This window comes from Leopardus geoffroyi, chromosome A1 (genome assembly GCF_018350155.1).
Source record: "Leopardus geoffroyi isolate Oge1 chromosome A1, O.geoffroyi_Oge1_pat1.0, whole genome shotgun sequence".
NCBI lineage: Eukaryota > Metazoa > Chordata > Mammalia > Carnivora > Felidae > Leopardus > Leopardus geoffroyi.
This window is the reverse complement of record NC_059326.1, coordinates 169,351,574-169,377,553: the sequence shown is the minus strand read 5'-3', so window position 1 is coordinate 169,377,553 and position 25,980 is coordinate 169,351,574. Positions and strand designations below refer to the sequence as shown.

The 25,980-nt window shown below is 34.5% G+C and overlaps 1 protein-coding gene across 3 annotated transcripts in view; it reads left to right on the top strand.

Moving 5' to 3' along the window:
- The window catches only part of PJA2 (praja ring finger ubiquitin ligase 2), a 69,816-nt gene that overhangs the window by 7,866 nt on the left and 35,970 nt on the right, over positions 1 to 25,980 (top strand). For all 3 annotated transcript variants that reach the window (XM_045500540.1, XM_045500548.1, XM_045500556.1), the window contains exons 2-5: positions 11,568 to 11,685; positions 13,631 to 13,831; positions 15,443 to 16,496; positions 25,791 to 25,976. In XM_045500540.1, coding sequence (XP_045356496.1) covers positions 11,655 to 11,685; positions 13,631 to 13,831; positions 15,443 to 16,496; positions 25,791 to 25,976 — 1,472 coding nt within the window. In that variant the 5' untranslated portion in view covers positions 11,568 to 11,654. The remainder of the gene's footprint in view (positions 1 to 11,567; positions 11,686 to 13,630; positions 13,832 to 15,442; positions 16,497 to 25,790; positions 25,977 to 25,980) is intronic.

Sequence of the window (25,980 nt, the reverse complement as noted above, 5' to 3'; positions counted from 1 at the left end):
TAACACTGTTCAGTAGTAAAGGTGGTTTGTTTTGTTTTTCTTTTACCTATCCTCTAGCCACAATGGAGGACAGTAATTAGTATCATTCTGTCGGTAGGGTAAGGCTTTTTTTTTTTTTTTTTCTTTTCTGTATGAGTGAAAGGTGTAGGTAGAACTTTATTTTATTCACTTGTTGGCAATCAGTACCTTCCTTTCACACTGAAAGAAGGCCTCTTTAGTCTCCAGCCTGTTCCCAATCTTTTCAGCACCTAGTAGAGATTCATAGATAAGAGCCTGTGAGCAGGTACCAGCTTTCTGTTTCTGCAGTTCTCAGATATTTTGTACTCTCATCCAACCCACACTTTGTCTTTACCTGCAGTGTAATTACCTGAGATGAGAAAATTTAAAACACTCTTTAAAGGAAGATAAGTTATTCTGAGCCTCTAGGAAATAACATTCAGCAAATAAAAAAGATGCATTTTGTAATTTCAAGGGAAACCACTGAAATATTGATACTAAAAGGTATTTCAAACAAGCTAGTAGGTGAAATAAAATGGAATAGTAAAGAAAAAAAAAACTGACCAGTACCAAGGAAGAATAAAGAAACAACACATAGAAGGTGATACTTAAGCTAATCTGTATTATGGCAATTATGTTAAATGTAAATGGTTTAGACACTTCAGTGGCAATACAAATATTGTTAGCCCTTATAAATAAGATTCATGTATGGGGCGCCTGTGTGGCTCAGTTGGTTGGGCAGCTGACTTCAGCTCAGGTCATGATCTCACAGCTCGTGGGTTCGAGCCCCGTGTCGGGCTCTATGCTGACAGCTCAGAGCCTGGAGCCTGCTTCGGATTCTGTGTCTCCCTCTCTCTCTGCCCCTAACCCACTTGCATTCTGTCTCTGTCTCTCTCAAAAATAAATAAACATTAAAAATAAATAAATAAAGATTCATGTATGTTTAATTTATAAAGAACACTTTAAGTGCAAAATGCATGTAAGATCAAAGTAAAAACATAAAATTGAGTATTGTCTGCAAACACCAAAAGAAAGCTGATGGTATTAATTTGTACAAAACAGATGTAAGACAAGATGTATTATAATAAGTAAAGAGGAATATATTATAATATGTGGGTCACTTCATCAAGAAAATATAATTGTAAGTATGTGTTCACTTAATAATATAGATTCTGAACAGAGAAATTAGTATAACTAACAGGAAAGATAGGTATGTATTCATAGCTGAGATTTTAAATACATGTTTAAGTAAATGATAGAACAGTTATGTAAAAAAATCAGTAAAGGAATAAAATTTGTATGACATGATTAATCACCTTGACGTAATTGACATTTATAGAACATTGTGTCTAACAACTGAAGACTATACCTTTTTTTTGTTTGTTTGTTTAAGTGCACTTGGGACATTTGACAAAATATTCTAATTCTTAAAGAAGTATCAAATTTCAGATTGACATTATGTAGTGCGTGTTTTCTGATCATTGTGGAATTAATTACAGTTCAGTTAGAAATTAGAAAACATTTCAATCTGAAAAAACAACAAAATATTGCATCAGAATTTATGTATAGGAACATTTATAACAACATGAACGAATTGTGTTGATCAAAAGTAGACGCAAAAGAGTTCACATTGTATAATTCCACTTGTGTATTTTTTTTTTCAACGTTTATTTATTTATTTTTGGGACAGAGAGAGAGACAGAGCATGAACGGGGGAGGGGCAGAGAGAGAGGGAGACACAGAATCGGAAACAGGCTCCAGGCTCTGAGCCATCAGCCCAGAGCCTGACGCGGGGCTCGAACTCATGGACCGCGAGATCGTGACCTGGCTGAAGTCGGACGCTTAACCGACTGCACCACCCAGGCGCCCCTCCACTTGTGTATTTTAAAACAGTAAAAGCTAATTTGGGGGAGTAGAAGTCCAGAAAGTGGTTGCCTCTGGATTGAGAGGAGTTAATAAATTGGAAGGGGTAAGAGAGAACCTTCTGAAATGATGGTAATGTTTTATATCTTGAACCACGTGGTAGTTATTCAGATATATAATATATGTAAAAATCCATTGAACTGTAACATATGTTTAAGAGTTTTGCACTTAATAGTTCTTCAACAAATGACTGCAGAGAAAAGGAAAATACTTGAAAAGTTTTTATCATGAAAATTTCTAAACAAATTTTTGTGAAGTATAAGGAACCACTCTTACACAACATCTTGCATCAGCGTTTTGTCATGCTTGTTTTTTTATCTTCCCAAACCCACACACATAAGCGCTTTTTTTTTTTTTTGTGGTTAGCAGGCATCCAAGTCTCTAAATATCATAGGTGTATTAATTTGTTCTGAACACATTTTGTGAATTTTTATCATCAAATGAAATTTGCTACATTTGGTATGCATAACATTGAATTTTCTATTTTCCTTTTTTTCCTGTACTCTTGTTATTTCTTTTCTTGGCTCACTCATTGACATGGAAATAAATCTGTGCTGTTTCTTGATTTGAAACTGATTTTTCTTGGCATCCCATAGGAGGGTGAGTTGAGCAGGGCCCTTTTGTGCCACATCTGAATCAGATCTTCCTATCTAAATGAGAGGTAAATTTGAAGAATATTCTTCATCCTATTTTTTGATGGATTGATATTTTATTCTTCCATCTCAATTTGTCTTCGACTTTAATCTTTTTTTCCCCCTTAGCCAGTTATATTTCCAGTAAACCAGAGAAAATCTTTATTGTTCTAGCGTGTTGGTTATATTCTCATTCAGTTCTTTCTTCACAGGTTTTTCTGTATGGTTAGTCTTTTAGAAATAGCAGTTTGTAACAATTTTTTTTAAATAGAGTAACAGTTTATAATCATTTGGTGAGATAGAGGCTTTACCATAACAGAAATTGGAAATACAGTTTTATAACTACTTAAATACAAAAAATTTGGATTATCAAATGGTCTCTTTCTGATTACATATATTTTATGTTTTTCAGTGTAATTTTCACTGTATCAGTGCTGAGTTTATTGTTCCTCTTTTACAATAATTTACAGAAACATTGTCAAGAAAGGTAATAGTTAAATACGCTTAACCTTTTATCATATTATCTCGTCACATTACTAGGGATAGCAAGCCCATTTGATCTGAGAAGTTTAACAGTTGTACTTTTAAAATTTCTCTCTGATTTAGGTACTCTTATCATTTCTACAGTTGTTCACGTACAGAATCTGGTAGTCATATCCTGGAAGTTTTCTTGTGTATAACCTAGAAGTCCAGGGGTTGGTAATATGTTATTTGATTTACCGCAATTGATTTTATTCATGTGTCTATTTGTTTATAGCAATATATAGGAATAATATCACCTCTGTCCTTATTAATTGTGTATCTATTAATTACATCTAGTGGAATATTTTACATTGTTTATATGTAAAAGAAACCATTTGTGCTTGTGACTAGAAGACACGATAAATCTAGAGATAGATTAAAAAGAATATATAAGTGTGAGAAGTACTTTAATTGCAAGCTTAGATTGTTGTTCAGAGTAGATACTTTTTTAACCTCTTGGAATATTTGCTTTGCCTTAGTAGCTGAAAATAGAAAGATAATGTTAGTAAACTAAGGTAAAGTGTAATTAGTTCCGGCAAATATGGAACAGCTTTCTAGCTATATTTGTCATAGTTTATCATAAAGTCATTTTGTCATGAAGTTTGTATTCTATAACTTACAGCTCAAGTATGATAATAATCACCAACATTCTATATAAATAAATATTTTACTGAAAGGAACTGCAGTCCAGATAATTTTAGAATTTTGTTTTGTAAGGAATTTTTAAGAGCCATTTTTAGGGCATTTTGCAGGCACATATATATAAAGGGAAATATGAGAGAATATAAAACAAATTTTGCAGAGGGCTGCGAAGAGTAATCAAGAATCTTTGCTCTTCATATTGTTGGATTAAATTGTATTTGTGTCTCAACTTTGTTATTTCTAGAAAAGATTCTTTAACTGTGAGTTATTTATAGGCAGCCTAATAAATGGGAGAAAATATTTCCAAATTATATATCTGACAAAGGGTCAATATCTAAAATATTAAGAAATCATAAAACTCAATAGCAGAGAAACAATCCAATTAGAAAATGGGTAGAGGAAATGAGTAGACGTTTTCCCAAAGACAACGTACAAAGACAACATGTACCTGGCCAACAGGTACATGAAAGGATGCTCAACATCACTAATCATCAAAGAAATGCAAATCAAAGCCACGATGAGGTATCAACTCATATCTGTTAGAATGACTTTTATCAAAAAGACAAGAAATAACAAGTGTTGGCAGGGATATGGAAAGAAGGAAAACCTTGTATACTCTTGGGGGGAGTGTAAATTGGTACAGTCGCTATGGAAGATAGTATGGAGATTCATCAAAAAATTAATAAATAGAACTACCATGTGATCCAGCTATTCCACTTCTGGGTATTTATCCGAAGAAAACAAAAATACTAACTTGAAAAGACACGCACTCCCATATTCACTGCAGCAGCATTTACAATGACCAAGATGTGGAAACAACCTAAGTGTTCATTGATGAGTGAATGGATAAAGAAGATGTGGTATATAGTCAAAGAATGCAAAGGTTTGCTGGCATTCACCACCAGCTAGAAGTACAAAAGAATTTCCTCCAAAGCCTTTGAGAGGAAATATGACCCCATTGGCACCTTGATTTTGAACTTTTAACCTCCAGAATTATAAGAGATAAATTTCTGTTGTTTTAGGCAACACACACACACACACAAAGAAGGAGGATTGATTGATTGATCTTCCTCAGGCCAAAAAAAAAAAAAAAAAAAAAATGGATTGTGTGTGTACAGACACATACATACAAAATGGAGTATTATTCAGCTATAAAAAAGAATGAAATGTTGCCATTTGCAACAATATGGATATGGATGGACCTTGAAGGCATTATACTAACCGAAATAAATCAGAGAAAGACAAATACTGTATGATCTCATGTGTGGAATAAAAAAAAAACAAAAAACCTCATACATAGAACAGATCAGTGGTAGCCAGATGTGGGAGTGGGAGGCAGGCAAAATTGTTGAGCACGGGGGCAAAAGGTACAAACTTGCAGTTATAAAATAAATAAGTCATAGGGTTGTAGTGTATAGCATGGTGTTGTAGTTATTAATACCATATTGTATATTTGAAGGTTACTAACAAAATACAAGTTAGAAGTTCTCATTTGTTACTATTTATGGTGATGGATGTTAACTAGACTTACTTTGATGATCATTTAGCCCTATGTACAAACATCAGATCATTATGTTGTATACCTGATCTAATATATATGAATTATGTCTCAGCTTTTTTTTTAAAAAAGTGAGTTATTTTTGGCTCCCAGCAAATGGGTCACAGGTGTAAAGATCCAAGCTTTCAGTTGAAGCTCTTCTTCTGGAAGTTCAACTAATTTCTCCTTCGCTTTGCGTAAAACTTCATTTAAATCAGATTTAAATTCTAAAAGTAAGTGTTCCTGATTCAGTAGCTAGTTAGTGAATATTTATTAGGTGATAGGTAGAATGTAAGAGCTAAGCAACAGTTCTTCTGAGATTGCCAGCAAACAAAACATAAGTATAATTCATTTTAATTCTGTAAGCCATAACCTGGCACTTTCTATGCTGAGAATAAGCAGCTCTTTCAAAGGGAGAAAATATACTTTCATGAGATGGCATTAGAAAATCTTTGTTCTTGGGGCACCTGGGTGGCTCAGTCGGTTAAAAGTCTCACTCTAGATTTGGGCTTAGGCCATGATCTCACAATTCTTGAGTTTCAAGCCCTTTGTGTCAGGCTCTGTGCTGGATGCACAGAGCCTGCTTGGGGTTCTCTGTCTCCCTCCCTCCTCTTTCTGCCCCTCCCCTGCTCGTTCTGTCTCTCTCAAACATTTTTTTAAAAGAGCTTTGTTCTCATAATAGGTGGAAATATAGGAAAATTCAGTATCCACATACCTATCTCTCCATATCTATCTCTCTCTCTATATAAAATAATATAATTTAAGTTATTTGTGTTTGTTAATTTTTACAGGATAATTTGTTATGCTTCAGTAGACCATAGTTTCTGTAGGTGAGAAATTCAGGAGCAACCTGACTGGGTGGTTTGTCTCAAGATCTTTCATGAGGTTACCCTGAAGATGTGGGTTGGGACTGCAGTCATCTGCAGGTTTGATTGTGACTTAAGGTGCTGCTTCCTAGGTGGTTCATTCACATGGCTGTTGTCAGAATACCTCACTTCCTTCTGCCCTTGGCAGGAATACATTGACTTTTCCATAGGACTACCTGAATGATCCCATGATGTAGCAGCTTGCTTTTCCCAGGGAGAGGGAGCTGAGAGAGAGCAAGGAGGAAGCCACAATGCCTTTTATGCCATAACTTTGTTCATTATACATTGTCATTTCTGTCACATTGTATTCAATAGAAACAAGTGTCTAAGTACAACCCACCCTGATAGGGAGCAGATTAGGCTCTGCTTTTTAAAGGGAGAAGTGTTAAAAAAATTTTATCAAAGAATTATTTTTTAATTATTCTACTGTATTATTCTCATAGAGGTTCGATGATGTTACTGAAGTAGGTAGGCTATGTTGCAAAAATAATAAATGTGTTATTTTTAAATATTATACAAGCTTTGTTATTAGTTGATTACTCACTGGAGTAGAAATATGTTGATACCAAAGACAATTCAAGATGTAGGTCAACTGTGTACCAATATTAGTATATATTGTGTCCATATAGGAATATGAGCACTCATTACTCTGTTTGCCTAAGTTCCTTTCATTCATTACTATTTATATATATATATTTTTAAATCACTTAAACTACCACTAGCTTTCATTTAACTTGCCTGAGTATCAGAGTTGGGATTTAGATCCAAGTGTACCCAACACTTAGCCCTCTCTTTTCATTATATTTCCTTATTTCCATCAGAGAAAGGAGCACATGTTTGTTCATTCATTCATTTGTCCAATCATTTACATACATACTGTGTTAGTGCAGTAGAAACAAGCATTTAATAGACCTAGTGCATGCAAGTACAAATAAAATAAGGCCTTTGTCTTTAAAATCACAACTCTTTCAATTCTGCTGTTGGAGGTGTATGTCCTACATGCACGTTTTCCCTTGTATTGTTTTGAAGGTTGTTTTTATTGCCTGTCTATAGCTGCTGGTTATTAAAATGATAAAGTGATGACTTGTAGGTTAAATAAGATCTAGAATTAATACTTCATTGATTTACTTCTTTAATTCTTAGACAACAACACATTTATATATTTTACTTTATGACAATTAGTAAGAAATATGAATAATTGCATTTGAAATGAATAAGCATCACAAATAGAAAGAAGTCATGTGTTACTTATTAAGTGAATAGTACAAGGAGCAAGAGATTAATTCAGCAAAGCAACATCTCTTCAGAGAGAACTCAGAGACAATGTTTCTGATTCACTTAAGATACAAATTTGGTACTAATGATTTAACCATTTTAATCTTGATATACCACTGTGGTTTTTATTTCTTATTATTCATCCTCCCCCCTCCCTGTTCTGCTTTTTTTTTCTTTTTTATACCTTTTTTTATATGGAAATGAAAAAGTATCTACCACTGTTGTAGATACTTGAGCATGGCTGGCCTTCAATGAAATAGAAATAATTAGTATCTACAGAGAGACTCTAGTCTACATTTTAGTCATAAGGCATAAATCACTGTTAAAAATGGTAATAAAAGAAGCAGAAAACAAGAAACTACAAGAAATTTAGAAGATTATTACAGAGAATACTGAAAGGCTCAAAGTAAAATTGGATGAAATTTACCATCTCATAGAGTGAAAATTAGAAAAGTTTACAGACAAAGGATTAATCTTTGTAGGCCAAATACAGTGAAAATAGCCATTATTAAAAAAGGACATCTTTGAGACAAACTGATATGAGTTTTATTTAAAACAGCCCAAAAGTGGCTGTGTAGGAGAAATTATAAAATGGCCTGCCCCTAAAAAAGTCCTTGTGGCATTATAGAATACCATTTATTAAGAAGATATCCTAAATATTCCAGGGAGAAAAATTGGTTTACTTACCAAAAACTGAGAAATAAATCGGCAGAATGGGATGCCATATTGCAACATGGGATGCTGGAAAACCATGCCTTTCAGAGTTAGGAAAAAAAATGTTTTTTCTTGACTTATACCCAAAGTCTGAGGGATAGATGAAAATTTTTTCAGACATGCAAGGACCCGAAGTTTACCTCCTTACATAAAATTTCTGAAACAAATACTTGATCTTCTAGTAAAGACACACACACACACACACACACACACACACACACACACACACACACGAGAACACGGGATTCAAATCAGGGGACTGAGCTCAGAAGTAGTCAAAAGTTATCACAGCGGGGGTCACAGGGCTTGAAAACAAGTAGATTAAATTTTGTTGGAACACCTTTAGAAAGCAAGTGGAATCATGTTAAAGTTATTAAGAAACGGTGATTTTCAGGACGTATGTACTCTTTCCAGTTCCTTTCCTCTCACTATCTGTGATCAGGCTTTTACACCTCCCATTCTATCAAAGTTGCTGTTGTCAGAGATCTTCAGTATCCTCCCTGTTGCTAAGTTCAGTGGCCAGTTACAGATCCTTCTTATACTTTATTTCTTAGCATTTGGCACAGTGGATTAGTTCTTCTGTCTGAAGCACTTTCTTCATTTGGCATCCATACTCCTGGATTTTCCTTTTCTTTCCATTGGCCTCTGTCAGCTTTCTGGTATTTCTTTCCTGGTCTCTTAATGTTGGATTGTCTCAAGGCTGTCCTTGAACCTTTTTCCTTCTCCAAGTACACTTAGATGTCCTGTCCAAGTTCATGCCTTTTTGAATGTATCTATATACTGGTAACTCCCAAATTATACTTGCAGCCCAGAATTCTTTTAGTCAACTCCAGGCTTCTACTTAACCTTTCTTTCTTTCTTTCTTTCTTTCTTTCTTTCTTTCTTTCTTTCTTTCTTAAAATTTTTTAATGTTTATTTGTTTTTGAGAGAGGGAGAAAGAGAGAGAGAGAAGCAGAGTGTGAGCAGAGGAGGGGCAGAAAGAGAGGAGACACAGAATTTGAAGCATGCTCCTCCAGGCTCTGAGCAGTCAGCACAGAGCCTGATATGGGGCTTGAACCTATGAATGTGAGATCATGACCTGAGCCAAAGTCAGACGCTTAACTGACTGAGCCACCCAGGTGCCCCTCTACTTAACATTTCTGCTTGAATGTCTGATAGATATCTCAGACTTAATACATGTAAAACTGAACTGAAGATACTTTCTCCAAACCTGCATCTTTCACAAATTTTCCTACTTCATTCAGTTAATGGTAGCTGTGTTGTTGTTGTTGTTGTTGTTGTTGTTGTTGTTGTTTTCAGTTGCTCAGGCTATAGAACTTAGAGTCAGCCTCAACTCCTTACCTTATTTTATAATCTATATCAGAAAACTTTGTTGGCACTTCCTTCACAGTATATTCAGAATCTGCATTTCTCACCACCTCTAGTTTTACCCTGGTCTAAACCACTGTGATCTCTTGTCAATATTATTTCGATAGCTTTGCAAACAGGCTCCTTGCCTTTGACCTTGTTCCCCTTCACTCTATTCAAAATAGTAGCCAGAGTGTTCCTATTAAAACAGAAGTTAGGTAATGTCTGTTCTGTGTTCAGAACTCTTCAGTGGTTTTCCAGCTCACTCAGAATAAAACCTACATTTCTTGTGTTAGCCTATAAAGGCCTATGTGACCTGTTCCATCTCACCCCCTATCACCCACCCTAATTACTTTTCTAACCTCATCTGTTGCTTTCTGTCTTGTTCATTCCATCCCACACTTCTTGCTATAATCACTTCTGGAAGTTGTCACCTCGGGAACTTTCATTTATTCTGCCCGAAATGTTCTCTCCCTAGGTTTACACATGGCTGTCTCCCTTACCAGGTGTTTGCTCAGATGCTTCCCTCTCAGAGAGATTTTCCCTAACCACCCTATTTTAAATTGCACACCCCCAGCAACCCTTTATTCACTGCTTTCTTTTGCTCCATTGTATTTATTGTCTAACGTATATTTACTTCCTTGTTTTGTTTAGTGTGTGTACCACATACTGTAATTTTAGGAGGGCAGTGATATTTGTCTACTTTGTTCATTTATTTGAAGCCTCAGCACTGAAAATAATGCCGGGAACATAGTAAAATAAAGCTTTATTCTAAAGATAGACTTTGGGTGAAATACTTATGAATTTAAATGCATGGTCATCCTTTACGATTGTCATGTACTATATTATGACTGAAGATTCAAGTTATTTCAGATCATTTTTCTTAGTATTAAAACAGTACTAGAGCTTATCTTTTTGCCTCCATGTTAAGAATATTTTTTGGTAAGCTATTCTTTGGTAAGATTGTTGCTAACAGTCTCATTTGGTTCAGACATATTAGAGGATCATAACATGTTGCCGAATTTATAATTTATATGGGAGAATGTGTGTTTGTACTCTGATGTATGTTAATATAGAGCTATCTGTGGTTACACAGATAACAATACAATTAACCTCATTTGCAGAACTATCATCTTCTAATAAGTGGTGGTATAAAATTAGCAATAGCTTCAGTGTTTAAGTAAATAAGCTGTTTAAATAAAAACATAACCCTTACCAAACTTTTAAAAGAGCCCAGGTTGCAACTTTTGAAGTAGTAAATGGATTAATTTCAAACCAGAAGGTCTTTTTATATTTGTTACATGACAAATTTTAGTTTTTCTAATGTAGAATAGGTTCTTACTTGGAATCAAAATATTTGAATAGTTAATTGACTATTGTAAAGAATAAGTATATTATTATTTACACACATTTTTTATTTTATTTTTAAAATATTTTTTAATATTTATTTTTGAGAGAGAGAGAGAGCATGTGTGCAAGTGTGCGTGGGGGAGGGGCAGAGAGAGAGAGGGAGACATAGAATCTGAAGCAGGCTCCAGGCTCTGAGCTGTCAGCACAGAGCGTGACGCAGGGCTTGTACTCATGAACTGTGAGATCATGACTTGAGCTGAAGTCTGATGCTTAACTGACTGAGCCACCCAGGCGCCCTTACACACATTAATTTATAATTGTCATAAGCCATTATATATTTTGAAAATACGGTCTGTATTCCTAGGGTTGACTTAACAATGCCAGAGCTAAAGAAACTATATAGCGCTTGATGCAGAAGCAAAGATAGCATAGTGTAGTAGACTCCCAGATAGTTTGGTCACATACTTCAGTCAGCACTTCTTCCGATATATTTGCTTATTTACTTTTAAATTATAAATGTACTGTTAATCATGTCAGTCTTAAGGATGATACATGCTTACAGCAAGAGGTTTTTCAAGAGGAGATGTAACTTTTCAAATAGCTATCTTGATAGTTTTAAGGTTTTTTGATGGATTGTCAGATCTGATTGTATTTTTCTGATATTACAGGGTTAACAAAGTGCTTCACCAGAAGTATTACTTTGTCATTTTTATTTTGTGCTTATATTATTAATATTTTGTTTAATCTGCGGTTTCCTTGTAGGAATCTTCTGCAGCTTATTCGTTGTGTGAATAAAAACTAATTCACATCCATAATTGCACTGAACTGGGCACACAAAGACTGCCATATATGTCACAATATACTGAAAAAGAGCCAGCAGGTAAGCAGAGTGTCTTTGTCAGTCCCTCTACATTAAGGATTTTATATTTTTCTCCCTGGATACCTTAAGTACCATATATGACATGGAATCATGGTCTTTTTTTTTTTAATTAATTAATTTAATATAATTTATTGTCAAGTTGGCTAACATACAGTGTATACAGTGTGCTCCTTGTTTTGGGGGTAGATTCCCGTGATTCATCACTTACATACAACACCCAGTGCTCATTCCAACAAGTGCCCTCCCAATGCCCATCACCCATTTTCCCCTCTCCCCTCCACCATCAACCCTGAGTTTGTTCTCTGTATTTAAGAGTTTCTTATGGTTTGCCTGCCTTCCTCTCTGTAACCGTTTTCCCCCCTCCCCCATGGTCTTCTGTTTAGTTTCTCAAGTTCCACATATGAGTGAAAACATACGATATCTGTCTGTCTCTGACTTAATTCACTTAGCGTAATACCCTCCATTTGGGATCATGGGCTTATATAAGGCCATTTTTGATCCATTTATTGAATATTTCTAAAGCTTAATTTCTAATTTTTGATATGAAAATAAGTATAAATAAAAATTGTTATATTTTTTGTACCCTCCCTTGGCTTCTCTTGTGCTTTCCGTTTTGGAGACTATTCCTTTGGAGGAGTTGTTAAGGGCACTAGTTCTGGAGTCGTACTATTTGATTATTGGACAAGTTACTAAATACTTAATTTTACTCTTAATTTCTTGATTTTTAAAATGAAGTACAGTATCTGCCTCATAAGGCTTTTGAAGGGATTAAATAATATAATGTAAAACTTGATAACTGTATAAATACATGTTTGTTTTTTATTTGTGCTTGGAAGCATTTCTACTTATTTGATGCAGTAAAACAAAAATATGTAACTTTTCCATTTACTGACTATTTTATATACTGTGAGATAAGACTTTGTTTAGGGGTGTCTGGGTGGCTCAGTGAGTTAAGCATCCCAAATGGCGGTTCAAGTCCTGATCTCACAGTTAGTGGGTTAAAGCCCTGCATTGGGCTCTGTGCTGACATCTCAGAGCCTGGAGCCTGCTTCATGTTCTGTGTCTCTCCCTCTCGCTGCCCTTCCTCCACTCATGCTATATCTCTCTCAAAAATAACATTAAAAATTGTTTTTTAAATACTATGTTTAGTTCTTGTATATGTAAAATATCATTGATTAAAGAAACTTACACTTTTATATATATATATATATAGATATGGTAATGTTCTACTTAGTTACAGGTGCTACTGTTTACTACTGTGTATCCCTCAGCTGTCAGAACTTAGTATTTAAATAGTTGTTAAAGTGTTGATGGGTTTTGCTACCATAATGTTTACTGTAGTTTTGAAAGGTGAGGTAGCACGTCTTTGACTTGGCTCATCGCTGTTTTCTTGTGGATAATTTTATCTGACCTTAGTCTTTGAGATGTTTTATTATGGTCCAGTTATTTCTTCCTGATAGTACAGATGCCATTTAAAGAAGTTGCATGTTACCTTGGATAGAAATGTATTCACAATTAATGTAATTGTGCAGATGTGCTAATTAATGTAATATGCTAATAATTAATCCAGCAAAAATGTGTTAAGCATTTATACATAAGGTACTTTACTTAGATAATTTGGAGGATCATTGTCTAATTCTTAATGAGCTTTTGCAGTATGACTTATGAATTTGGCATATGAAAAATCATTTTGGGTAGGTTATATTATAAAACTCTGAGACATCTTAAAAGTGCCAAACTTTAAAAGCTATTTTGGGGGTAAAGAGGCCAATTAACTCTCATGACCTAATATTCATGTTTACACTTACAATGTTAGTAAGGTACATATAATGTTCAGTAGCAGATGATCTGGCAAGCAATAGCATATATGTTTAAACATTACCTCTACTGGTCACTGGATTAAAGGTCATTTCATGCCTCTCTTATTTTTAACTCTGTTTTTCAGTAATGGATCAAGAATCCAGCAAGGCTGCCTGGCCCAAACCAGCAGGAGGATATCAGACAATCACAGGCAGGAGATACGGAAGAAGACATGCATATGTCAGTTTTAAACCATGTATGACCAGGCATGAAAGAAGTTTAGGTCGGGCTGGTGATGACTATGAAGTGTTGGAACTAGATGATGTTCCAAAGGAAAATTCCTCAGGTATGAAACATGGAGTTATATAAGAGCTATTAATAAGCATGTAGGAATTAATCTTAGAATATTAGAAATTATGTGTGGGTTTTATGTGTCTATGAATACAAATATACATATCCTATCAAGAAATTCTATTCTGATATTTTTATTAAATTTAATATGAGCAATATATACATTTAAACATGGAAGAAAATAGAATACAGCCAGTTGTTAAAATATAACTGTATCATGACATCCTTCTGCTAGTGGAGATTTATCTTTCAATCAAAAACTTTTTAATGTGAACTGAATATATTTTTCCCTGCATATTATGTTTAATAGCTTTCTTGTGTTAATTGTATCCCTAAATAATTTAGCTTGGCTAATTTAATTTAATTTCTTAAAACCATTTTATGAAATACAAGTGTCGAGTAATACTTAGTTATTTAATTAAAATCTCTTATTCAGTAGTTTGAAAAAGTATTTTGCAGTGGGCGCCTTGGTGGTTCAGTCAGTTAAGCATCACTTCAGCTCAGGTCACAATCTCATGGTTCGTGGGTTTGAGCCCCACATTGGGCTCCACGCTACTTGGGATTCTCTCTCTTTTCCTCTCTCTCTGCCCTTCCCCAACTCATGCTTTCTCTGACTCTCAAAAAGTAAATAAATAAGCTTAAAAAAAAAAAAAGTACTTTGCAGATATGCAGGTAGTAATTACACATCTTTGGACTAGAGTGTAGTCTTCTGGTCTTGAGAAAATTTGGTAATTGTAAATTATTTTTACTGTCATTTATAAGTAAGTATCTGAATTATTAGTTAATGAGTTCACTCTGTTAAAGAAGCCTTTCTGTGATATGACAAGACTGCTCTTTTATAAATTTTTGTTCCAGCAAATCTCAGATGTCTTCATTATTTATTATTACATTAGTAGTGATAAAAGATAGGCTTAAAGTGATTTATAAAACAGATCTGATTTTATTCTTTTCTCAAGATTCTGACAAACTATGGCAGAGTCAACATGTTGACTTTTTTGTTGTTTTGCAATCATAGCTGTAACATAATGTAAAGGTAACTCATTATAGGTGTATTAAAAAATCCATTTTGGGGTAGAAATCTAATATATCTAGAGACTGAGATATAATTTTCTGAATTGACATCAAACATAATAGAGTTTCATTTCTGTTAGATGTGTAACCTGTTCCTTTATCTATCAAAAGTACTTGTGAAGTTTTTTTACTTGCACATAATAAAAGAAATGAAGTTTGAATTGTGCACCTTAACAACTAGAAGGGCACATTGGTTACCCTATGACTTGACTTATGCCTCTCACTGTGTAGTTTTTCAGTAGCCTCTCCTTTTAATGTCTTTTACAGAATGTTTTAGGTATCAGCAGTTAGCTAAAAGACTTCCAAAAGACATCTGAGAGAGGATATTGAATGGCTATACAATGGCATAAATGAACTCATAGGGTGACCAGTGGGCTCTCTCAGTTAAGTTCAGGGGCATAGAAGTACCTGTCAGAAATTCACTCATATTCAAGTGAGTAATGATTGGCATAATATCTATTTAAATAGTCATTATTAAATAAAATTGTATCTAAAATTAATGTTTCCAAAAATGTTTTCTTTGTTCTCTATGAAGGTTCCAGTCCATCGGATCAAGTTCATTCTTCTTTACCCAACGGCCCTTTGTTTGAAAAAAGTGAAACAGAAATTCCCATTTGTGGTACAACATTAAATCAAACCATTGAGAGCAGTCCGTCCTTTGCTGCAGTACATCATAGTGAGGAAGGCAGGGAGACTTTAGGAAGCAGTACAAATCTTCATAATCACCCTGAGGGAGAATATACTCCAGAAGCTTGTGACGCTTCAAGTGTACAAAATGGAATTTCATTGGTTCATACTGACTCTTACGACCCAGATGGTACACACAGAGAGGCCAATGACCGTCTTCAGCTTTCTGCAGAAGTTGTGGAAGGTGGTGGATATCAGGAAGCACTGAGCAATACAGTATTTGAGTTGGCAAATGGAGAGGTAGAGGCATACACTGGTCTTTCACCACCAGTTCCCTCTTTTAACAGTGAAGTAAGAGATGAATTTGAAGAGTTAGATTCAGCACCGTTAGTCAAAAGTTCTACTGGTGATACTGAGTTTGTCAATCAGAGCAATCAGGAATTTCAGAGCTCCTCTTCTGAAGATGACGTTGTTAGAAAGAAACAAGAAAATAATACTAGCCAGGAGAGTCAGAGAGAAAATGCAACTGAAGATTCAGTGTGTGCTCCTGGGCATATTTGCAGTGAACAAAATACTAGTGATAAGAATAAGAACCAGGGAAGTTCTCCTGAACAGGTAGTGAGACCCAAAGTTAGGAAATTGATAAGTTCAAGCCAGGTGGACCAAGAAACAGGTTTTAATAGGCATGAGGCTAAACAAAGAAGTGTTCAGAGGTGGAGGGAGGCTTTGGAAGTTGAGGAAAATGGCTCAGATGACCTCTTAATAAAATGTGATGACTACGATGGAGAACATGACTGCATGTTCTTGGATCCACCTTACTCAAGAGTTACACACAGGGAAACAGAACATAACCAAATTACAGCAGAAAGTGGAGCCACAGCAGGAAGGCAAGAAGTTGTGGATAACACCTTTTGGAATGGTTGTGGAGATTATTACCAACTGTATGACAAAGATGAAGATAGGTAAGATTTCATGCAGTGCTTTGTCAGATTGCATAATAAGCATGGTGGTTTATTTCTGGTACCATTATGTTTGATGGATGGGCTCTGACATGGTCAGGGAATTAGATATTTTGACTTAGCAAATATGCCTATTTACTGAATGCTAACCATACATGCAAACTACTGGTTAGTTTTTCACAGAAACTTTCTTTGAAGCATTTTAGGAGTTTATAGAAATTGTAAGTTCAGATAATGATAATTAGTTATTACAAAGGATACAGATACTAATTATTCTAGTTCATAGTATTTCAGGTAATAAAATGCAGGGAAACATTTATTGTATTTTAAAAAAAATTATGTTAACCCATTCTGGGCTTAAAAAGTAAGATCACAGCAAATTTTGATAATATTGGATTAACTTTGTTAATATTTATTAATGTCACCTGTTTCTCTTTTCCTCCTGTTGCTCCTTTTGTCACTTGTGTTTTTTTTGTTTGTTTTCACCTATTTTTATTTAGCATTTGATTTTTGGTCACAACTCTGTGTGGTGTATATTATTATTTGCCCTGTTTATAGATGAGGAAACTGAAGCACAAGAGAGTTAATTTCTCAAGGTCACAAAGCTAGTAAATTTTGGAGCTGGAATTCGCATATCTGCTTACTGCCCAATCCAAATTTACAGTTTTTAAGAGAACATACAACCTTTCTTAAATAAGCATTCTGGTTCTTCTTACATAGAATCCTTTTTTCCCCCCAAACTGTAAGACCATAGAAAGAAGAGAGAAATGGAAAATTTCTTTGTCCATCTTCTTTTCATTACCCTAGAGTCCAAACTTTCACATAACCTTTTGAGCTAGTTGAAACTGCCTATGCTCAGTTACAGTGCAGTTTCACGATTTTATTAACTTGTAGAAATACAACGGTTACTTTTTTCAACTAGAAAGTTCTACAAAAGAAGTTTTTCCTTTTGAATATGAATACATTTTATATATTTTATTTCACATCATAAAATTAATAAAATATATCTGGTTTCTTTGGGCAGATGGATAAAGCTTCTATAATACAGTGTAAGTGACTTGTAGAAACAAATGAAACGTAATTTCTACTGTCTTTTTAAGTTTGTAAACTTCAAGAGTTGGCAGACAATATTTATATAACCTACTATTTTTTAAGCTTAAGGGTAAAATGAGTTAAGAACTTTGGCCTAACTTAATTCTGTTTTTTCAGTTAAGGTCCACAAAATTCTTAAAATGGAAATTGACAACAAAACCCAAATTGGTGTTAACTTAATTTGATGCAGATCTTCATCTGAACTAATACAAGGCCTTTTTTTGAAGCAGTCATAACAGTTTGCTGCAGAAATATCAAAGTGTTTGATTACTGAGTTTTTGACTTGGACCCCCCTGGGAATTATTAAGTAGTATTTGTAAATCTCGGAGAAAAAAATCTGAATTCCAAAACATACTCAGTCCTAAGATTTTTGGATTTGATCGTAAACCTTTGGTATACCTCTAGATTACTATTGAAAAAAATAATAACATCAATTTTTAATCTTAGATAACTTACCTTTTTGAAAGTATAAGATTTTTTTCCCACAGTTACATTTCTGCTTTCCTGAAGGAAGTAATTTAATTTGGCCATTCCTTCATCATTGGCACCACTGATCAAAAATAATAAAAACCTCTTTTTTGTGTGTGCGTTTTATAGTCAGGCCTAATGTCATCTAATTCAGTTGATGAAATTTTTGCATTGCAACCTCAAGAGTAATTTTCTTGGCTCTTGGTTTTGAAGTCGTTGGTTTTTGTTTTTTTGTTTTTTTTGTTTTTTTTTTTTTTTTCTGGTCAGTAGCATTAGTATTTTATTTGCCTGGAATGACAGTTGGACTTTTAACAGTTATAGGGTATTGTTTTAGTATGTTTATTTATAATTTGTCTCCTTAAGTGATATGTCAATATTCTAAACAATGATAGGTCTTTACGAACAATATACAGAAGAGAAAAACACAGTTAATGGAAACTTTTTTTTCTTTTGACTTTTTAGTACTGTATTGACTTAAAGAGCCTGAAGTTAGGGTGTGCTTAAAAGATGGAACTAATTTTGGAGCAATCTTTTCTTTTTTTCTCCATTTATTTTTGAGAGACAGCGTGAGTGAGGCAGGGGCAGAGAGAGGGAGACACAGAATCCGAAGCAGGCTCGAGGCTCTAAGCTGTCAGCACAGAGCCCAACACAGGGCTTGAACCCACGAACTGCAAGATCATGACCTGAGCCAAAGTTGGACGCTTAACTGACTGAGCCACCCAGGCACCTCTTTGTAAAAAAATTTTTTTAATGTGTATTTATTTTTGAGAGAGAGAGAGAGAGAGAGAGAGAGAGAGAGAGAGAAACTGAGTATGAGCGGGCAATGGGCAGAGAGAGTCAGAGACACAGAATCTGAAGCAAGCTCCAGACTGAGCTGTCAGCACAGAGCCTGATGTGGGGCTCGAGCCCAGGAACCTTGAGATCATGACCTGAGCTGAAGTGGGATGCTTAACTGACTGAAGCACCCAGGCACCCCTGGGGGCAATCTTTAAGACACATTGAAATACCAGAAATACTTAGGGTTTTTTGTTTGGTTTTTGTTTTTTGAAAACTACCATCACAAGAATAACTTCTCAAGGATAATGGTTCTACATTTGCATCTGCAAGCCTTGAGATATGTTTAGGACCTCACTTCAGTAGTCTGGACAATTTTGAGGAGTAATTCTATTTCTATGCTACTGTTTCCAGTTCCTCTACTCTCAGCTCCCTGCAAAGGATCACAATTGCCAGAATGCCTTTTAATATGGTTTCAGATAAAGGTTGAAGTTTAATAACCATACATTCCAACTTAGTTTCATTTTGCCACTTGTTCATCTACTAGATGTTTTACTATACTTTGGCTGAGTTCTGATAATAGCAGATTGCAAAAATAGGGAAATAGTGATTCTACAATAAGTGTCTTGAGAAGGACAGTATAAACATCCTTTACCTTGAGTCTGTAAGATTCTTTCTGAGTTTTCTCTGCTTTGTAAAACTTAAAGATGCTTTACTTGAAAATTTTTCTTGCCATGTTTGTATCATAATAGCTGCAAATAGAACCCTCTTATCCAGAACATAACTAAAATCACTGTGACGTTTTTAGTTATAGGAATTTTAGCCACTTTTAAAAAATACAGTTCAAAAATATGTATAGCTCATACTTTCTTTAAAAGTGAAAAGTATTTGAATGAATGCATGATCCATTTCTTCCTGAAAACTTTTAAATGATCACTTAATCATACCTGAAACATTACACTTTATGGAATAAACATTGCAGCTGGTAGAATTGCTCTGAGCTGTTTGATAGTAACTGAACACTACCTTATTAAATTAGAATTGTGAGGGGAATTTTAATAGGCAGTATGTAATTACCAGACTTGGAATTAGACCAAAGAGCTAAGGTTAACATCCTGCTCTTTTGAAATATACCCTGAGAACTTTAATGACTGTTTGAGGACAAGATCTTGAGTTTAAAAGAACCTTTTAACCATGCCAGCACATTTTAACCTTGGACCTAACTGTTTGAAGGAAGAGGCATGCCATCCGCTGACTATTTCTTATACCACTTGAGGTTTCTTTCAGAGCTTTTGACATTGAATAAAAGTTAAAAACCTACCTGAGATAAAAATGTCAGAGGACAACTTTTTGTTATTGATGATGTTGGGAAAATAAAAGGAATATTAGCCAATTAGTTGATTTCAGTTTGATATATTCAAAAAGGATTTATTGAAATCCTTCTAAATGTCAGACTTTGTCCCAGGTACTCTGTAAATGCAAATAATAATGATCCCCGTTCCCTGGCTGTTCACCAGCCTTATGAGGAAGACAGAATATACAGATAATTATCATGAGACTGAATTAAGTTTCTTTTCTCTTCTATATAAGTTAGTTGAGAGCCTTGAAGAAGGAGCTCCTTTGATATCCATGTATTCCCAACAAATAAAGCAACTATGAGCAGCCAAAGCAAAGATCTGAAAGCATATGCTTTAACATTTTAGCTTTTTATCTTGTTTCCAAGTTCATAAAAGTTAGAAGGAGTATATTAGGCATAAATAGCTTTGTTCCTCAGGCATTTTAAGGGGTTATAGATTACAATATTCTGATGTTTAGGGAAAAGACCGGAAAATTGTAAAAGGCAGGCACAATTCAGAAAGAACCATCTGGACTTTGCTAAATTAAGCAGCCTTATGGATTTGAACAACTACCATTTGTATCACTGTATTGTAACAGTTCACTGTTAATAGGGGTAAAATGTCCCAGACTGCTTAGATTATGTTCAGTATACCGTCTGAAAATGCAGATATGATGTATCTTAACATAATGTCCATCCAGAGTATTTTCAATAAAATTCAAAAGGTGGTTTTGATCCTCAGATAACAAAATTATCTAAAATTCACTTTTTTCTTAGCTTCTATATAGTTGATTTTTTATCAATGTGAAAATGCCAGGGAAGACTAACAAATCAGTTCCTTGGGGGATTTGAGGAATAAGAGCTTGCTTTTGGATGCTTTTACTTCTATATCTTATTTCTACTTAAGATTTATACTACATAAATTATTTTGTCTAGAAATCATATGTAATTGTATCCAATATGTGAAAAGAGGTGGGTTTTTTGTTCACAGTTGAATGTGTGAAATGTAACATTTGAGTAAGTTAATAGTTGTCTGCTTTTGAATACAGCTCTAAATGCTAATAGGAGACAATCCTATTGAAAAACTGTATAAAAATCAAAGTGGTACTTGAGAATTTAAAAATGTTTAACTAAGTTGCATTTATATTCCAGGACAAGGGTTCTCACTATTCCATGATTGTTTTGTGCTATTTATTCTGTTGCTTATTCTCCTTGAAAAGTTATTTTTAAATCTTTTCTCTTTCTGCTTTCAGTTCCATATACTCCTGTCACCCTTAGTAGATAACTTTGTTTCTTGCTTTCTTAGAGATAGTAAAATAATTAAATCTGAACTTTCTTGTTTTCCTCTTCTCCATATTACCATATGTTAGTATCCATTTCTGTTTTTAATTTTTTCTTCAGTGAAGGGTGGTGACTTTTCTCATTCTGCATCTGTAGTCATATCTGACCCCTGAATTTATTATTCTTATGCCAAAGTTGCTTCCTTCTACCACATTCTGTAATTTTTCTAAATCCTGAGGGGAAACCTTTACTTGATTTTGCTTTTCCTTTAACCAATTGCCTGTTTGTTTTCTTTTCCATTGTTGAATTCTCAGAATAAATGTCCTATACCCACTCTATTTCTGCACTCTGCACTTTTAAATGCATTGAAATCTTAACTCCTAGTAGTATTTGTATATTCTATAATGTGAACAGTGACCTCCTGTTTCTCAAATCCAATTGACTTTTCTTGGTACCATTTTTTGTTTTTTTTGTTTGTTTGTTTTACTTTAGTGCTACTACTGAGCAATTTGCTCACCCTTTCCTGCTCCATGATATCTCTTCCATTTACCTGTTTTTTCTTTGCTGTGTTTTTCTTTGCTGTGTCTTCGTTGGATGGACCACAGGGGTCTGCAAATATTTTAGGCTTTGTGGACCGAAAGGCAAAATCAAGGGTATTATATAGGTATTTCTGTAACCACTTAAAAATGCAACAAAACAAAACAAAAACATTCTTAGCTTCCAGGCCACTAAAAAACAGACAGGTGGCCAGATTTGGCTCATGGGTCAGGGCATAGTTTGCTGACCCCTGGTATAAAGAGACACTAAAACTAAAGTTGATTGGGTGACCAGAAAGCTGATATTTCCATTCAGTAAGACAAACCAAGGATTTAGAGTAGATTTTCTGTGGTAGAGAAGAAAGAAAAATGGTGGTGTGCTGTTGGAAATCCAATTGAAATGTCTAAGCACACAGCTTATATAATAAAGTAACTGTCACCTTTACCATTTTCCAAAAATTGTGCTAAACATTTTATCTACATTGTTCACTTAAATACCTTCGTAGATCTGAAAAGGAAATATAGCATTTAAATTAAAAAAAAATATTAAAAATGATTTGCTAACAGTTATTGATGGGTTATCATTTATCAGACACTGTTAAAACATTTTGTGTATATTAACTCATTTGCTTCTTATATAAACTCAGGGAGTTATTAGATACTACTATCAAATTCACCTGGTGTGTGAGGTGATAAAGGCAGGAAGGTTAAGTAATGTCACAGCTTTAGTAAGTGGTGTATTCACAACCAGGCAGACTGAATCCAGAACCTGTGTCCTCAACTACTGAACCTCAAGACACAACATTAGTGGACACCTGGAGCACAAATTGTGAGGGCAGTAGGCAGATGGCTGAATTTTGTGAAATACTGCTTTAGGAAAAAAAGTGAAGGATTTGGAGTAATTTGATATAAATTGAAGCAATAGTGATAATTCAGAATACATTTTTTTAATTTTTTTTTTAACATTTATTTATTTTTGAGAGAAAGAGACAAAGCGCAAGCAGGGGGAGGGGCAGAGAGAGAGGGAGACACAGAATCCGAACCAGGCTCTCAGCTGTCAGCACAGAGCCCAACTCGGGGCTCGAACTCAAAAACTGTGAGGTCATGACCTGAGCTGAAGTTGAACGCTTAACTGACTGAGCCACCGAAGCGCCCCAGAATGCATCTTTTAAGTGAGTTGAGTGAGATTAAACTTAGGGACAACGATTAATAATTGACTGTCTAGGTGTAGGTTTAGAGGAAAATACTTGAGCCAGGGTTTTTAGGAGAAATGGAGAAAAAGGAGTCATTTTACAGAAGGAATGGAAAATAAAAAGGACTTAAACATGGGGTTTTGTGAGGAGTCAAAGACCTGTGATTTTCAGCTTGGGAGTAGGGAAATACCCTTAGAAAGAAACTCAAGAAAGGAGTTACCTGTCAGATGAGTTTTGCTTTATAACTTTTGAAAAGAAGGGTGAAAATCTAAAAATGTTTGGTGCACAGTTAGTGATTATGAAAGCCAAGTGGTCAGGGCTGAGGATATATTAAAAGTTGGCTACTTAGAGGTGAAGGTTATGTATAATGAGTAGTAATAATACAGGCCAGGGATCTGCAGACTTTTTTCCTAAAGGACCAGATAGTAAATATTTTAGATTTTGCTAAGAGGCAAAATTAAAGATAAAGTTGTAAAAAAAAAAAAAAATTGTAACTCACTGACCATAAAAAAAACAGGTAGAAGGACCAAATTTGTCTGAAAGGCTAGGTCACCAGTCTGTGACATAGGCTTCTTAAATATATTGACTATTGATCATAAGCATGCTTTTTATATTAAAATTTGTAAATACTCCATCAGTTATTTCATTAAGCAAAAAAAAAATATTATAAACTTTTTAGGTGTTTTTCTGGACAGGATCATAAAATGTTTAAAATATGAGGTTTTTGTTTAAGTAAAATTGCTACAAATTAATAAATTTTAGCTTCATTGTTAAAGATGTCAAAATTGGAGCTGGTAATTTAGCTTTATTTTTTTATTTTTTTTATTTTTTATAATATATTAAATTTATTGTCAGTCAGTTAAGCCTCGGACTTCAGCTCAGGTCATGATCTCAAGGTGTATTTAGTTCATGAGTTAGAGCCCTGCGTCAGGCTCCGTGCTGTCCGTGCAGAGCCCGCTTCAGATCCTCTATCTCCCCCTCTGTCTACCCCTACCTGGCTTGCACTCTCTCACGCTCTCAAAAATAAATATACGTTAAAACAAAAAAGTAAGAGCTTACCCCTGATGTTTTGGGGTGCCTGGATGGCCATTCAGTTGAGCATCCAACTTCGCCTCATGTCATGATCTCACGGTTTGTGAGTTCGTGCCCCGCATCAGGCTCTGTGCTGACAGAGCCAGGAGCCTGCTTGAGATTCTGTGTCTCCCTCTTCTCTCTGCCCCTCCCCCATTTGTGCTCTGTCTCTCTCAAAAATAAATAAACATTAAAAAAATTTTTTTAAATAAAATTGAGAGGTTTCATAGGCCAGGAAACTTCATTCAAAAAGTCTTTTTAAACTATTTTATATGTTAAATTTTTATACTGGAGCAAGTATAGAACTGATTTATTTGATCTTAGATTGTTTTTTGGGTTAGAGAAAATTTTACAAATTTATAAGCAATTGGGCTTCTATCCAACTGAAGGAACACCTTTTACTTGCTATGCCAGAGCTATGTAAAATTCCTTCTCGAGAATGTGACCTGCTGCCCATCATTTACTGACAATTGGAAGTTGATTTTTTTTTTTCTTACTTCTAACTCCTCAGAGCTTACATTACTGCCGCTTTTTCTTAATAGCATCTTGATCTCCTGGATTCATCTGTTCAGAGAAGGAGGAACTCATTAGACTAGTTAATATATCAATAATATAACCATTAGTAATATATCATCATAAAGAAAAGGTAATTTCTTACCAATTATCACTTTTTTCAGAAACTAAAATTTATTAATTTTTGTTTCTCAAAAATCAAGGCACAAAGGGAAGGTTTTAAGGGGATTCTTGACCAGAATGGTTGATACAGTTGGAAGGGGCATTTAAGATTTATTTTCACCATTAATAATATTTTAACCTTTGTAGTACAAGATGACTAGTACTTAAAGAGTCATTAAATGAAACCAAATTAACCAAAGTTAAATACAACCAAGTCATTTTCTGAGGTTCTTCATTAACCCTGTTATCATCCCTTTGGTTCCTTATCTAAATGTTCTCTTGAATTGAAATTTATTTTGTGTTCATAGTCCTACCAAAGGACTTCAGTAAAGTTTTGTCTCTGCTGCTTTTTATGAATTTGAATTTCCTTTTAAAATCTTGTGTAAAAAAGGAAGGAAAAAATAGTTAAGCTTTTAAAAGATGGTAATAGAAATTTATTCATAGAGGATAGGATTTCCATTGTCAATATGTAACTAGAAAGTTGTTTTAGTCAGGTCAGATGAGTAATAAATCTATTATTATTTATTCCAGAGCATTTAATTTATGGTTGCCAAATTATATTTAAATTTTTATTTAGAAATATGTCTAATAAATGAAGAACCTCTAAGCAACATGGAATTACTTACTTTAGTGAAGAAAATCATAAATGATAATTCTGTAACTTGCCATGTGCTATATTCATTTGAAAAAGTTACATTCTGTTGAATGTATTTCTGTATTTATTTTTTAAATATTTTTTAAACTGAATTAGCACCTGACAAATCGTGTGGCATCAGTCATCCACTCAATACCACGATGTCTTCAAATGGTAAATGCACATATAATGACGATTATAATGACAATTTATTTTCTTTCTGTTCTGAATTTGCAGTTCAGAATGCAGTGATGGAGAGTGGTCTGCTTCTTTGCCTCATCGATTTTCTGGTACTGAAAAAGATCAGTCGTCAAGTGATGAAAGCTGGGAGACTTTGCCAGGAAAAGATGAGAATGAACCTGAACTACAGAGTGATAGCAGTGGTCCTGAAGAAGAAAATCAAGAATTATCTCTACAGGAAGGGTAT